The sequence below is a fragment of the Protopterus annectens genome, chromosome 9.part0, assembly GCF_019279795.1.
Source record: "Protopterus annectens isolate FY-2018-M chromosome 9.part0, PAN1.0, whole genome shotgun sequence".
NCBI lineage: Eukaryota > Metazoa > Chordata > Ceratodontiformes > Protopteridae > Protopterus > Protopterus annectens.
In genome coordinates, this window is record NC_056743.1 from 383,561,095 (window position 1) to 383,573,396 (window position 12,302).

Here is a 12,302-nt window from a genome sequence, read left to right on the forward strand (position 1 = left end):
GACAGGTTGCTTTTAAACCATACAGTTAATGAAGGGCTAAGGTTTAGGGTCACAAGAATGTCAAAAAGTTTTTTGTGGTTAATGTCAAATGCTTTAGAAAGGTCGAAAAAGATTGCAGAGATAAATTTTCAGCTATTTCTATAGTAATTCACTGTGTTGTTGAAGGACATTAGGGCTGCATTAGCACTGTGGTGGGGACGAAAGCCATGTTGAGCAGCTGACAGTAGTTTGTGTGTTTGTAAGCATAGCATCAATTGTGTGTGTAAGCACAGCATCAATTGTGTGTGAACTACTCTCTCTCTCTAGGATTTTAGATAGGGGTGATAAAATGGCTACTGGGCGATAATTAGTAAATTTCTATAATATGAGAGATTTTCCAGATGTTAGGGTCTATGTTTTCTGAGATAGGTATGTTTATTAGAATGGCTACTGGGTATGCAATTGTTTCTGCAGCAATTTACAAACAGTCAGCAGGGAGTTTGTCTGATGCTAATATAGTTGGCTTAAGTTTTTTTAGAAGTTTATAAATGGTGTTGACAGAGGCTGGTTTTAATGTAAGAGAGTCTACAATGTTTTGTGATACGAGTGGTTCGGTAGTGGTAGGGGAGCTCTGGGAATTTGAGAGGGCTAGGATAGTTTCTATGAAATATTTGTTGAATTGAGTTGCAATGTTTTCAGAGTTGCTGGCAGTTGTTGGTATGGGTGCAAAGGCTTTAACTGGGTGAAGAATATTATTTATGGCAGTCTAGAACTTTTGAGGTTATTACATTGTTTCTCTTGAATGCTATGATAGTAGTTTATTTTGTCAAGTTTAACTGATATCTTTGCTTTGTTTCTAATTGTAGAAATGAAAGTTTTGAGGCTTGTGTTTTACCTTTCCTATACTGTTCACAAGCTTTGTCTCTAGCTGTTAGCAGGGATCTGCATTCCTTGGTTAGCCAAGGTGCATAACTGACTTTTACTCTCATACTACTTGGAGGTGCATGGGTGTTCAGTATGTCTAGAAATGTGGTGCTGAAAGACTTAACAGCCTCTTCCAGGAGTTGATGTTTGACAGCTTCCCAGTTGCAGCTCTTTAGTGATGAGATAAAGTTGTTGAGATTGAAAGTCTTTGTTTCAGATTTCGCCGTAGGTGGTTGGCTTGCTATGGTTGGCACGGTTCCGTAAAAGAAAGGTTGATAGATGGTCACTAAGACCATCAGGTAGGCTACTGGACTGAGGGCACAGAGTGGAGGTATTGGTCAAACTCCAGTCAAGGATGGACTTATGTTTAGAGGATTTGTCAGTTCTGGTAGGGGAGGTGAAGGTTTGGGTGAGCCCATGAAAGTTAATATGGGTTACTGGATTTTGAGAGGAGCAGTGGAGGCAATCAATATTAAAGTCCCCAGTAAAACTGTTTCCTGAGGAAGGGCATATGAGAGCCAGTGAAATCTATTTTCTAATGTGGGAATGTTATTCCCAGGTGGGATATAACCTCCAATAAAGTTTATATATTTCTTGGGGTTAATTTTTAGCTTAGTGTAGAGTAGCTCTGCATTGTCAAAAGTTTGGGACATTTAGTTTTAAGGTTTCTACTGTGAACTCTTTTTTAAACAGAATAGCTTTTCCTCAGCCCTTTTTGTTAGTTCTATCTTTGCAGATAGTATTGTATCCAGGAGCTAGGAACTCATCATCTTTATCAGGTTTTAGCCAGGTCTCAGTTAATATTACAATGTCAGGCAGTAGAGAGACAGAATGGCATAGAGGTCATGTACCTTTTTATGAATACTTCTAACATTCATATTGAGGAGCAGGATGAAATTGTTTTTGTGGTTTAGTAGAGTTGTATGAGGTGAGGCGATGGTAGGGTTTGTGGAGACATATAGTGGGGGAGCTGGGTTTGGGTTTGGGTGAATGTCCCCAGACAGAGATAGTTGAAGGATCAGGTAGTTGCATTTGCTTAGGAGTTTGTAATCCTTTTGGTAGTTTACAGAGGGGGGGAGTCTAACTTGATGGAATTTGTTAGCATAGAATGCTATGTGACTGAATCCATTTGACCAATGATCAGTGGGCAGTTATTAAGGAAAAAAAAAATGGATGAGAGAGGTTATAGCCTCAGAAGGTAAAACTAATAGTGCAGGGGTTGCGATAGTTATAAAAAACCAATACCAAGGAAAAAATCTAGACTCTAAAATAGATAAAGAGGGAAGATGGTGCTACGTGATTCTTTCTTTCACCCTTTATGATAAACCTATTTTACTTCTTAATGTATATGCACCATGCAATAATCAACAGTCTTTCATAGCATCACTTTATCCCATTTTAAATCAATATAACAACTATTATATAATCATAGGAGGTGACTGGAATGCCTATCAGGATCCTAAACTGGATAAATCAAGTTCACATAGGTCATTTAATAATCAAGCAGTAATAGCATTAAGTGAACTTAAAGTTGACTTTAAACTATATGATCCTTTTAAATATGCAAACAATCAGCTTAACACAAATAATTTCACATTCTATTCAACTTGTCACAAAATGTGGACTAGAATAGATTTTTACTTGATTTCAGAAATACTAATTAATTTAGATCCCTTTGTATCTATACAAGCTCGTTACTTATCAGACCACTCTAAAATTACATTACGTTTCGCTAAAGACCTTAGAAATAGTTTGCCACACAGGGGTTACAATTTGTCTCTAAATCCAAATTTATTAAATAAAGAAGATATAATCCAGGAAATTCAAGTTATTTTCAATCTCCTATTAGTTAATTTATCCAAACAGCAACATACACCTGATATTGAATGGGCGACAACTAAAACACAAATAAGAGGGATTTTTCTTCAAAAAGCTACGTACTATACAAGAATACAAACTAGAGATGTGCAAAGACTGGAGGCTAAAATTAAGACATTAGATCAGGATTTAATTCGGAATTATAACAGACAAACAGAAACGGAACTATTAAGATGTCAAAAAGATCTTTTTTTTATCCAAAATAGCAGGCTGTCGTTCCATGAACATAAAATGTTGGCAAGATATGCTAACCATATTCAAACGCCATCAAGGGCATTAGCTCGAATCATTAACCAATCGAAAGTACCTTCTCAAATTCCTGAAATACAGTTCAAGAATAAAAGATATACAAAATCCGAAGATATTATGAATACCTTTGAATTGATATATTCTCAAATTTACGGTGATCAACATGAATCACTGACAAATAGGACTAATAATAATTTTTTGCAAAAAATTATTTTTCCGAAAATAGGTGATAACTCTCATGTAGATTTAATTAAACCAATTTCCTCTGAAGAAATAATATATACAATCAAAAAATTGAAATCCTATAAAGCACCAGGACCCGATGGTCTGACTGCAGAGTTTTATAAAACTTTCTGTGATATTTTTGGTAAAATATTTCCACATATATTTAATTATATAATTAATAATAAAATGAATGACCCTTATTTTAATGCATCCAAAACAATTCTTATACCTAAAGAAAATTCAGATCTTCAAAACCCGGATAATTATAGGCCTATCTCACTTTTAAATATCAATATGAAAATTCTGACCTCTATTTTAGCTAATAGATTGAAAAAGGTAATGGATTTAATAATATCTAATGAACAAGCCGGATATTTAAATGCCAGACAAACTACTGACAATACTTTAACACTTCATACACTAATCTCTTATGCCAGTCAAAGGAATTTAAATATTTATGCACTTATAATTGATGCACAAAAAGCTTTTGATAGAGTTAATTTAAAATTTCTGTTTGATATTTTACCATATTTTAATATACCTCAAGACTTTATTCTAACGTTACAAATATTATATAATAAGCCTTATACAACTTTATATATAAATAAAAACTTTTCTAAAAGAATACAAATTAAAAACGGAACTCGTCAGGGCTGTCCTTTATCTCCTATATTATTCAATTTATACCTAGAACCATTATTTTTACATATTAAACAAAATATATACCACAATGCCCCAATAATTTATGGTACTAAAATATCTATGGTGGCATTTGCCGATGACCTCAACATTTATTGTACAACACCAGTTTCAGACACCAAAAAAATATTAAAAGCGGTGGATGACTTTGCAGAGATATCCAACTATAAAATAAACTTAAAAAAAAAAACAATTTATTCCCTTTAAAAATGCCAAAACCCTTTTCACTTTTACCACTGGTAGGACAAGTAAAATCTGAAGATAAAATAAAATATTTGGATATTATTTTTTCCACAGATAAAGATTTTGATATCAATAATGTTAAGCTGCTTTGGGGTCATATATTATCTGACTTAAGAAGATGGAATACTTTGAAATTACCATTAATGGCAAAGGTTTCAATTATTAAAATGAATGTACTGCCCAGAATATTATACATCTTTAGAGCTACGCAAGTTTTAATTCCTAAGAAATTCTTTAAACAAATTCATACTGAATCAGCTAAATTTATATGGGAACCTAGGAAAACTAGAATATCATACGATAAATTGATGACTCCGAAAAATAAAGGAGGGCTAGATTTACCTAATTTTGAAATATACTAATTAATAATAAATTCTAATAGAATTTTAAGAATTGCTATGAGATATCTAGTAATAAATGGTCACCTAAGTGGTTGGTTTTGAATTACAAACATGTTGTAAGTTTGAATATCAATCCTAAATCATTACCTTTTTTTAAGTACACATTTAAATCATATGCTATAATGGAACACATTAAAGTATATATAATATTGATACAAAATCTTTTTCAATCATTAAAACTCATTCAACATATGACTTTTCAACCCTTTCATAAGAACCTGAACCTGAAAATCAATAATCAATTAATAGATCTTAAAAAATCTCCACTTATAGTTAATTTAACTTTACTTGATATGTACCCATATCTCAATTTTTCAACACATGAAATATTACAGGTGATGAATCTCCCTAAATCTTATTTAATCATACTGAGACAGTTAAAGGATCTTTCCATAAGTTACTTCAGAGACTTTAAAATTAATGATGATGCTTTAACTAAATGTTCAAATTTATGGCAAACTCTTCTACAGGATACCAAATTTATAACTTCCACAAGTAAACTGGTAAAAGATTTGAAATACCAAAATCAAATACTCTTGTCAAAATATTGGAAAGAAAAAATACCATTGATAGAAGAAAACAAAATATTAAAAGCAATTAACAATAAAATCGATTTCTCTTCAAAAGTTAACATTTACCCAACTGATGATACTTAATAATGCCTACTACACATGTCCTAGCTTGCATAAATTCAACTCTAAAAACTCTCCTAAATGTCCATACTGTAAAGACCAAATGGCTGACCTCTTAAACATGTTTTGGAGCTGTAAATGTGTATATAAACTTTGGAACTCTTCAAAAATTCAACTACAAAAGATGGGTTACCAAAATTCTACACTTTCTTGGGAATTTATGATCTTACATATCCCTCCTAATAATTTGGATAGATCCCAAATGACCATACTTATAAATATATTTTTGTTAATGAAACTTTATATAGTTACAAATTGGTTGAATCCATCCCAAACATCAAGGGACAACTTTAAAAGTTTAGCAATGAAACATATATTAGCCCACAAATTATTAATCAAGGATCATAGAAAAAATATAAATAATCTGAAAATATGGGAGCAAATTTTCAATATTGTATTGTCTTAATGTCCCGAATCCAGTTTAACCCCTGGACATATATACCTTAAAATGAAAGTTAGTAGTAATAATCCGTTACAATGATATTAGACCTGTGGATAATCTCTGTCAAATGTTCCCTTTTTTTTTTTTTTTTTTTTTTTTATTGATCTTGGTTAACCGATGGAAGCATTCATGTAAATAGTGTATATATATATTGTAGTATTGTTGTTAGAAGTATTATTTGGAAATTATTTGTTTTTCTTTTTTCTTTAATGTTGTATGAACAATTGGTAAAACAATAAAGATTTATTATTGAAAAAAAAAAAGAATGCTATGTGACTGGAGTTAAAAAGTGGGGGAGTGATATGTGCGACTTTTGTGCTGGGAGAGGGTAGAGGTTTGCCAGGGAGGGGGATTAGGGATTTGGACTTGAGTGTGTTATGAGGAGATGTAATATAAAAGTACTAGCAATGTGGGTGCGGTGCTGTAAAAGGTAGTCAGGTTTAAGTGCTTGTTATGAAGGCGAGACATTTTGTGCAGGTTTAAGTGCTTGTTATGAAGGTGAGACATTTTGTGAGTGTGAGGTGTAAAGTTATGGTAGATTCTGCTTGTTGTGATTGAATGAGAGGTATTTGTACAGGTATAGTTAGTTGTGATTGGATGAGAGATAATTGTATGGGTGTGGTTTGTCAAGTTTGAGTCTGGGGAAATTTGGGGTGGGTGGGAATGAGGGTAGGGGATTGGAGAGAGTCCAAGCTAAGTGAACAGAGTGGGCTAGCACCAGTTCATACTGTGCATGCATTTTTCCAAAATACTGTCAGTGAAATGGAACACCACTTTGAAAGGTAGTCTTGTAAAGGTTAGATTGGGTAAGCTGACTGCGCTTATCTTAAGCTGGTGAAAGGTGACCCTATTGTGTGTTTAAAGAATATGTAATGCAGGTTTGGTTCTAAAAAGTCTAAATACAGAGTCTGGTACTGAATGGAAGAGTTATGGCAAGTGGTGGGCAAACGAGGGTTCCGTGTAAGGACCAAAAATAGGACCCCGGGGAAAAGAAAGGGATATTTCTAAATAAGACTATGGACTACTATGTATGTGGACGGCTTTAAGCTGCTGGCTTCCCTGAATAGTGTGCAGCCCAGTATGAGTTGAGACAGTAGAGGGAAGTGTTGACAGACTTTCAGTTGTAGACATACTTTGGTAGATTTGTTTGCTAATTTGCAGGCTGTTAACTTGTTTGAGTTCATTGGGAACTAGTCGCTATTGATTGCAAGGCTCTGTAGCCATGGGGGTAGAGACAGTGGACTGCTGGCTTATGGCTTGGGGCAGCTAGAAGTTAAAAGCTAAAAAAAGGAGATGTGTTAATACAGAACCAAATGGAAGGGAGGGGGAGAGAAGAGTTTCCAACAAAATGTTAATGACTTTAGGTGGAATAACCATGAACACTAGTGTGAAAGTTAAAAAAAAAAAAAAAAAAAAAAAAAAAAAGGAAGTCATGCTAACACAACCAGAGACATTAAAGAGTGCAGAAAACATGGTACAACATCTAAGAACATTAATGTTAAATAATGTCCCAGCAAAGTCTCTACACCTCTGATTGTGAAACACTTACTGACGCTTTCGAGTCGGTCTGTGACTTGACTACACAAGCTACAGTTGTAGTACATGACAGGCAGTATTAACAGATAAGCTGTGGAGTTTCAACCACTAACAATGACTATAGGTCCTACTTAAATCACTGGGCACACAACACAAAATGCTGAACAAAACATTAGGAGGAGAATCATGTTGCTAAAGTAATAAAAAGCTTCCAGTGATAAACATGTATCTATATAAGAATAGCGAAGACAAAAGACTATTACTGCCACTTGTATATAACAAGAGCAAAACACTTCAAGAAAACAGCTTTCATGCTAAGCTTGTCCACTGTGTAATAGTAGAAAACAACTGCATACAGACATCTGTGTATCATACTTCATAAAATGACCTGCACTGCTAATTTGGCTCACTTTGGATCTGTGCTACTTACCTTCCGGAATGATAGCTCCACTGGTAAGTCTCCCTTAAAATTGAACTGAGTAACGGCTTCACCATATTCAAGCACTTGGACTGCTGGTGATTTTATTGGTTTTGGAATATCATTGGACTGCAGGACCTAAAAGAAATAAGCAACAATTCACCACTATTTCAAAACAAGCTGATTTTTGTTTACTCACAATACACTGTTGTGAAAAAAGCAACTACATGGATAATAAATCAGGGACACTAATAAGTATTAAAAATTACCTAGATTTGTAAAATGCTAATATAACCTAAACAGTTTCTAGCATGCTAATACAAAATGATCAAGGCTCACATGACTATTTTTCAAAATGCAAAAAAATAAATAAATAAAACAGAAGCAGTACAGACCCAAATCAAGATTAGATCCACACTGTTTTATTGTAAAATACTAAAAATAACTAAGCACTTTTGTCCAACAAATTCTTTCAGACTTCAGAGTTGTTACCATGCCCCTTAAATAGTTGCCATAAAAAAATGAAACAAAGTATGACTGACACCATCACAAATGAACACATCTAAAGCGTTAAAAAATTACTTAGATGCTATAGCTTATTATATGAAAGGTGAAGTCATAATAGCTGGTGATTTTAATTGTATTTTATCAAACAAAGATTACACTGCAGATAGAAAGTGAAGAATAACATCTTCAAACACAATGAATTTTGTAAATCTAATGAATGTAAAAGATATATATGAGCTAAGGAAAATAAACTCACTTTAATTAACCCATTATTCATATAGATATGGAGCACAAACAAATATTGATAACATTTTTGTCTTAAACAATTTCTTATCACATATCAGAGAGGTTTCAATAGTTTCATGTTCATTATAGGACCATAATGCTATTATCTCTAATATTATTTTAAAAACTGACAATTGAATACATCACAGGAGACTACCAGCATACATTAAAATAAAGGATTCAAGGATTGACATGTTTAAAGAGATCAAAAATTTCCTAGAAATAAAGAATGGTGTGATATCTGACATCTTCCTGTGGGATTCACTAATGGCTTACTTAAATTGAAACATTACAAGCTGGTATATTAGTAAAACAAGAGAACGGGACAAAGAATTGAATACACTGCAGGCCAAAACAGACATACTAAACTTAAAGCTAAAACAAAATGACACCATCAGACAGTCTGAACTTAAAAACTTAAATACAAAATGCATTGACATTCTAAATCATGAAGTTTCAATAAACCTGGAAAGACAAACTTCAGGCATAATCAGCAAACCATTTAAGCTTGCATAAACTTGCTCTTAGAGCAAATAAATGAATAAACTACATCATATCAGAAGTTAACACACAAATAATAAAAAAGAACAGATATTAAAGGTATTCTTGGGGGCTTTAAAATATTTTCTGAAAATATAAATTATAAATAACATAGATAATGATCTAGTTGACACATTTCTAAAGGAAAAATAAAATTCTTAAAGAAGAAAGACAACACAGAAATTATGTGAGGAACCAATTGTAGTATACAGAAAAGGGGGAATATAAAAAATATTTTGGATGATTTTTCAAAATTAAGAAGTATAAAGAAAAAATAGAAAAATGCATAAGTGTGAGTGATGTATTTATTGTAAATACATCCTTAAAGGTGAACAATTTAGTATTAATTCACAGGTATTTAAACTAACTGGAAATTATAACTGTGATACAATTGGGGTGGTTTATGTGGCGGCTTACTGTCAGTCTTGTCCTGGGTTCTATATAAGCAAGACTGAATGAAATTTAAAGGGTAGGGTGTATGAACATCTATATGATATCAAGAAAAAGAAAGATACAAATGCTTTAAACATGCCCAGGAATTATGTAGAGAAAGTGGCTCCAAATATAAGAGAGGTGCCATGGGCTCTCATATTAGAGAAAAGGGAGCTGTATTGGCAGATCCATTTTAATGTGGAGTATCTGCCAGGTTTAAATGAACAAATATAAATAGCATATTTATTAAAATTAAAGGCTTTAATTAGATAAATATTTAGGTGTTTTATGATGTTCTTATACAAGTGTTTTTTTTTAAATGAAAAAGGAAAGTGTTCTATAAATATTGTGTTCAAAATTTTTACTAAGTAGAAATTAATTCCTGTCTCTTTAAATGTAATTTTTAGGAGGAGGCTTGGCAATCACATGATAGATTCATTAATTTAAAAGTTATATAAAAACAGGACTTTAATAAGTTATCTGATGAAGTTTTAACGTTTTAAAATGAGAAGTGCTCGTCTTGTATTTTGGAATAAAACATTTTCTACAGCTATACTAAGATTTTAGCATTCTTTCTGTGATTTTCATTGGTTTATCAGCATTTTTGTTTGGACTTGTATAAATAACAACTGAACAAATAAAAAAACTAATAGACCATTCACTTTAAAAGAAATAAACAATCAAGTAAAAGTTGAAAAATAATAAGGCACCGGGCTTAGATGGTCTTATACCAGAACTATATAAAATATTACCAGAAGATGCAATTGAAATATTAGATAAGGCCTATTGAGAATTAAAAACAACTTCTGAAGTCCCCCCATCATGGGAACTTTCCCTTATATCATAATTTAAAACAAAATAAGGAGCCTACGAAGTGTTCCTCATACAGACCCATTTCACTTTTAAATGTGGACTATAAGTTGTTCGTGTCCATTTTAGATAAAAGAATTAATGTTATAACTAAACTAATTAACAATGACTAAACTGGGTTTGTTTTAAATAGACAACAGAATAACATAATAAGAATACACACATTAATAGAATATGCAAATAAAAATAAAAAAATAACTTTGTCATTAGTCTCAATTTAGATAAGGGTTTTAACTCAGTTAATTAGTCGTATCTGTTTAAATCACTTAAAGTGCATAATTCCTCACCTGACCTAATCACAATAATGAAGTTATATAATAAAGTCTTGTGCTCATATTAAAATAGCTTCTTTTTCTAACTCCTTTAAATTACAAAAACGGCACAAACAAGGCTGTCCATTACTACATTTACTTAACTATAAAATCCCTAGATCCAATAAGAACATTAGTGGTATCAAAATAAAAAAAGATGTTGAACTAAAGATTCAACTTTTTGCTGATGATATTTTACTAACAGAAGATATAGAAAATTCATTAGAACATATAATTAGTTCTGTGAGTCAGTTTGAAGGAATCTTGAAGTTAAGATTTAATCATAATAAAACAAGTATATTATTAATTAAAAAAAATAAAAAAAATCATACAAAATATATTCTAACTTCAATTGGAATAGCAATTAAATTAAATACCTTGGCATAACCATTATGTCTAACAGTAAAGAAATGATGCAAACAAACTTTCAGCAGGTTGTTGAAAATATTTTAAGTTTAGTCACAAATTGGAACAAATTCTTCTTTACTATGGAAGAATGATTAATGCTTATTAAGAGGGTAATTCTCCCTAAAATATTTTTGTCTTATAATCTTTATTACTATCTCCACCAAAAATGATGAAGATGATAAATAATATTCTACTTAAAAAAAATTGCATCCTAATAAAGAGCTTCTTCTAATTGGCAAAGAAAAGGCTGGGATAATAGTGGAATAGGATTCCCTGATATTCAACTGTACGTTACTTCAATAATTGCAAAAGTTATAGCACTGGGGATAAATTCATCTTATGATTTAAAATGGAAACAAATGCATCAAGAAATATTATTAGTAAATAAACATATCACAATCAGTTATAAACAGTTAGTCCCTAATAGATTTATCTGGTTTTAAAAGTTTTTTGCATAAATGGAATTACACCCTCTTTTCAAATTCCCTATTTAAACAGCACTTCCTCTTTTCAAAAGTTTACTTTAGTCTAACCATTGTATTAATGACTTAATACATTATATGTTTCCAATTGTATATACAAATGACTGCTTAGACACTCATAAAAACGAAAATGCTCACATTGAAGGAACAAAAAAAATTACTGGCATCAGTTCTTAAATGGTACTGATATATATACATATACATATACATATATATATATATATATATATATACTGTTGAAAAATTAAGGTCCAAATACAATCAAGATTCAGAGAACTGGTTAATTTTACAAATATTTAGAGACTTTCTGAATACAGAGATAAATAAGATATAAATAAGATATTCAATCTAGATAAGAACTTGTTTGACAAATGAATGGAATTTTTAATAAATATCAATAATAATGCAATGAAAAATCATATTTGTCACAAATTTATAAAATTCTACAGTTAGATTTTATATATTTAGACAATTCCTATTGGAATTATTCCTCAAAAATTAATAATGAAGACTTCTCTACAGAATACAAGAAAATAATATTAAAATTTACAGATAAAACGATTATATTGGAAATTTTCACTTGGAAATTCTTACACAAAGCTTTTGTCACTCAAACAAAATTACAATTCTGCATAAATCAAATTAAATGCCATAGATGTGATTCTGAAATAACAGCTGATTGGACGCATATGGTATATGAACGTGAAGTCACCTCGCCTTTTTAGAAAGAATGGTAAGATAGATGTAATATTTCTAAATCTTTAGTTTTATTTAATGTTCC

At 31.5% G+C, this 12,302-nt stretch overlaps 1 protein-coding gene across 3 annotated transcripts in view; it reads right to left on the reverse strand.

Annotated features, from left to right (window-relative positions):
• The window catches only part of SORBS3 (sorbin and SH3 domain containing 3), a 1,673,489-nt gene that overhangs the window by 264,677 nt on the left and 1,396,510 nt on the right, over positions 1-12,302 (reverse strand). For all 3 annotated transcript variants that reach the window (XM_044082929.1, XM_044082928.1, XM_044082927.1), the window contains one exon: positions 7,699-7,824. In XM_044082929.1, coding sequence (XP_043938864.1) covers positions 7,699-7,824 — 126 coding nt within the window. The remainder of the gene's footprint in view (positions 1-7,698; positions 7,825-12,302) is intronic.